The sequence below is a fragment of the Cherax quadricarinatus genome, unplaced genomic scaffold (genome assembly GCF_038502225.1).
Source record: "Cherax quadricarinatus isolate ZL_2023a unplaced genomic scaffold, ASM3850222v1 Contig588, whole genome shotgun sequence".
In the NCBI taxonomy this organism is placed as follows: Eukaryota; Metazoa; Arthropoda; class Malacostraca; order Decapoda; family Parastacidae; genus Cherax; species Cherax quadricarinatus.
Genome location: NW_027195614.1, coordinates 110,001 through 115,000, shown reverse-complemented (window position 1 = coordinate 115,000; position 5,000 = coordinate 110,001). Strand labels below are relative to the sequence as shown.

Here is a 5,000-nt window from a genome sequence, read left to right as displayed (position 1 = left end):
GCTGTACACTTATATATGTGTGTAGTGAGGTTGTACACTTATATATGTACACTTACTGGTGTAGTGAGGTTGTACACTTACATATGTGTGTAGCGAGGTTGTATACTTATATATGGGTGTAGTGAGGTTGTACACTTATATATGGGTGTAGTGAGGTTGTACACTTATATATGTGTGTAGCGAGGTTGTACACTTATATATGGGTGCAGTGAGGTTGTACACTTATATATGTGTGTAGTGAGGTTGTACACTTATATATGGGTGTAGTGAGGTTGTACACTTATATATGGGTGTAGTGAGGCTGTACACTTACTGATGTGTGTAGTGAGGTTGTACACTTATATATGTGTGTAGTGAGGTTGTACACTTATATATGTGTGTAGTGAGGTTGTACACTTATATATGGGTGTAGTGAGGTTGTACACTTATATATGGGTGTAGTGAGGTTGTACACTTATATATGGGTGTAGTGAGGTTGTACACTTATATATGTGTGTAGTGAGGCTGTACACTTATATATGTGTGTAGTGAGGTTGTACACTTATATATGGGTGTAGTAAGGTTGTACACTTACAGATGTGTGTAGCGAGGTTGTACACTTATATATGGGTGTAGTGAGGTTGTACACTTATATATGGGTGTAGTGAGGTTGTACACTTATATATGGGTGTAGTGAGGTTATACACTTATATATGGGTGTAGTGAGGTTGTACACTTATATATGGGTGTAGTGAGGTTGTACACTTATATATGGGTGTAGTGAGGTTGTACACTTATATATGTGTGTAGTGAGGCTGTACACTTATATATGGGTGTAGTGAGGTTGTACACTTATATATGGGTGTAGTGAGGTTGTACACTTATATATGGGTGTAGTGAGGTTGTACACTTATATATGGGTGTAGTGAGGTTGTACACTTATATATGGGTGTAGTGAGGTTGTACACTTATATATGTGTGTAGTGAGGCTGTACACCTATATATGTGTGTAGTGAGGTTATATACTTATATATGGGTGTAGTGAGGTTGTATACTTACTTGTAAATGGGTGTAGTGAGGTTACCGTTGAACCAGAGTATGAGGAAGACTGCGTCATCTGCAGGATGCTGGAAGTCACAGGGTAGTGATGCTACACCTCCCTCCACGGCCTGTACTGTGACACGGAAGAAAGTACACCTCTTAGCTCAGGGTTGTGCAGTGGGTGTCAAAGAGTATACACTCAAACGCAACACGAACACTCTGAGGTAAAGAATGTACACTGGGTAAGGTGTACACACAGCTGCTACATGAACACTCCAAGTTAAACGTTGTAAACCACATGTAAACCACCCACATCATGTAAACCCCACCACATCATGTAAACCCCACCACATCATGTAAACCCCACCACATCATGTAAACCCCACCACATCATGTAAACCCCACCACATCATGTAAACCCCACCACATCATGTAAACCCCACCACATCATGTAAACCCCACCACATCATGTAAACCACACCACATCATGTAAACCCCACCACATCATGTAAACCCCACCACATCATGTAAACCCCACCACATCATGTAAACCCCACCACATCATGTAAACCCCACCACATCATGTAAACCCCACAACATCATGTAAACCACACCACATCATGTAAACCACACCACATCATGTAAACCCCACCACATCATGTAAACCACACCACATCATGTAAACCAACATCATGTAAACCACCCACATCATGTAAACCACGCACATCATGTAAACCACACCACATCATGTAAACCCCACCACATCATGTAAACCACACCACATCATGTAAACCACCCACATCATGTAAACCACCCACATCATGTAAACCACACCACATCATGTAAACCACCCACATCATGTAAACCACACCACATCATGTAAACCCCACCACATCATATAAACCCCACCACATCATGTAAACCACACCACATCATGTAAACCACACCACATCATGTAAACCCCACCACATCATGTAAACCACACCACATCATGTAAACCACCCACATCATGTAAACCACCCACATCATATAAACCACCCACATCATGTAAACCACACCACATCATGTAAACCCCACCACATCATGTAAACCCCACCACATCATGTAAACCCCACCACATCATGTAAACCCCACCACATCATGTAAACCACAGCACATCATGTAAACCACCCACATCATGTAAACCACCCACATCATGTAAATCTCACCACGTCATGTAACCCCCACCACATCATGTAAACCACCCACATCATGTAAATCTCACCACGTCATGTAAACCACACCACATCATGTAAACCACCCACATCATGTAAACCCCACCACATCATGTAAATCTCACCACGTCATGTAAACCACATCATCTATAAACCCGACCACATCATGTAAACCACATCATCTATAAACCCGACCACATCATGTAAACCACATCATCCATAAACCCCACCACATCATGTAAACCACATCATCTATAAACCCCACCACATCATGTAAACCACATCCCATATAAACCCCATCACATCATGTAAACAACACCTTATCATGTAAACCACATCACATATAAACCCCACTACATCATGTAAACCACATCACATATAAACCCCACTACATCATGTAAACCACATCACATATAAACTCAACCACATCAAGTAAACTACATCATATATAAACCCCATCACATCACGTAAACCTCACCACATCATGTAAATCACACCACATCATGTAAACTCCACCACATCATGTAAACCCCACCACATCATGTAAACCACACCACATCATGTAAACCACCCACATCATGTAAACCACCCACATCATGTAAACCACACCACATCATGTAAACCACCCACATCATGTAAACCACACCACATCATGTAAATCCCACCACATCATATAAACCCCACCACATCATGTAAACCACACCACATCATGTAAACCACACCACATCATGTAAACCCCACCACATCATGTAAACCACACCACATCATGTAAACCACCCACATCATGTAAACCACCCACATCATGTAAACCACCCACATCATGTAAACCACACCACATCATGTAAACCCCACCACATCATGTAAACCCCACCACATCATGTAAACCCCACCACATCATGTAAACCCCACCACATCATGTAAACCACACCACATCATGTAAACCACCCACATCATGTAAACCACCCACATCATGTAAACCACACCACATCATGTAAACCCCACCACATCATGTAAACCACCCACATCATGTAAACCACCCACATCATGTAAACCACACCACATCATGTAAACCACTCACATCATGTAAACCCCACCACATCATGTAAATCTCACCACGTAATGTAAACCACATCATCTATAAACCCCACCACATCATGTAAACCACACCACATCATGTAAACCACATCATCTATAAAACCCACCACATCATGTAAACCACATCACCTATAAACCCCACTACATCATGTAAACCACATCACATATAAACTCAACCACATCAAGTAAACTACATCATATATAAACCCCATCACATCACGTAAACCTCACCACATCATGTAAACCTCACCACATCATGTAAACTCCACCACATCATGTAAACCACACCACATCATGTAAACCACACATCATGTAAACCACACCACATCATGTAAACCACACCACATCATGTACACCACACCACATCATGTAAACCACACCACATCATGTACACCACACCACATCATATACACCACACCACATCATGTCCACCACACACATCATATACACCACACCACATCATGTACACCACACCACATCATGTACACCACACCACATCATGTACACCACACCACATCATGTACACCACACCACATCATGTACACCACACCACATCATGTACACCACACCACATCATGTCCACCACACACATCATATACACCACATCATGTAAACCACACCACATCATGTACACCACACCACATCATGTACACCACACCACATCATGTAAACCACACCACATCATGTACAACACAACATGTAAACCACACCACATCATGTAAACCACACCACATCATGTAAACCACACCACATCATGTAAACCACACCACATCATGTAAACCACACCACATCATGTAAACCACACCACATCATGTAAACCACACCACATCATGTAAACCACACCACATCATGTACACCACACCAAATCACGCAAACCACATCACATCATGTACACCACATCATGTAAACCACATCACATCATGTAAACCACATCATGTAAACCACATCACATCATGTAAACCACAACACATCATGTAAACCACATCATGTAAACCACAACACATCATGTAAACCACATCACATCATGTACACCACACCACATCATGTAAACCACAACACATCATGTAAACCACATCACATCATGTAAACCACAACACATCATGTAAACCACATCATGTAAATCACACCACATCATGTAAACCCCACCACATCATGTAAACCCCACCACATCATGTAAACCACACCACATCATGTAAACCACACCACATCATGTAAACCACAACACATCATGTAAACCACAACACATCATGTACACCACACCACATCATGCAAACCACATCACATCATGTACACCACATCATGTAAACCACATCACATCATGTAAACCACATCATGTAAACCACATCACATCATGTAAACCACAACACATCATGTACACCACACCACATCATGTACACCACACCACATCATGTAAACCACATCACATCATGTAAACCACAACACATCATGTACACCACACCACATCATGTAAACCACATCACATCATGTAAACCACATCACATCATGTAAACCACATCACATCATGTAAACCACATCATGTAAACCACACCACATCATGTAAACCCCACCACATCATGTAAACCCCACCACATCATGTAAACCACACCACATCATGTAAACCACACCACATCATGTAAACCACAACACATCATGTAAACCACAACACATCAT

The 5,000-nt window shown here is 41.6% G+C and overlaps 1 protein-coding gene across 1 annotated transcript in view; it reads right to left on the bottom strand.

Annotated features, from left to right (window-relative positions):
* Positions 1–5,000, bottom strand: part of LOC138851427 (uncharacterized) — a gene marked incomplete at its 3' end in the record, with an annotated part of 153,251 nt that overhangs the window by 42,324 nt on the left and 105,927 nt on the right. Inside the window, exon 2 of the mRNA XM_070080545.1 lies at positions 1,039–1,153. Coding sequence (XP_069936646.1) covers positions 1,039–1,153 — 115 coding nt within the window. The remainder of the gene's footprint in view (positions 1–1,038; positions 1,154–5,000) is intronic.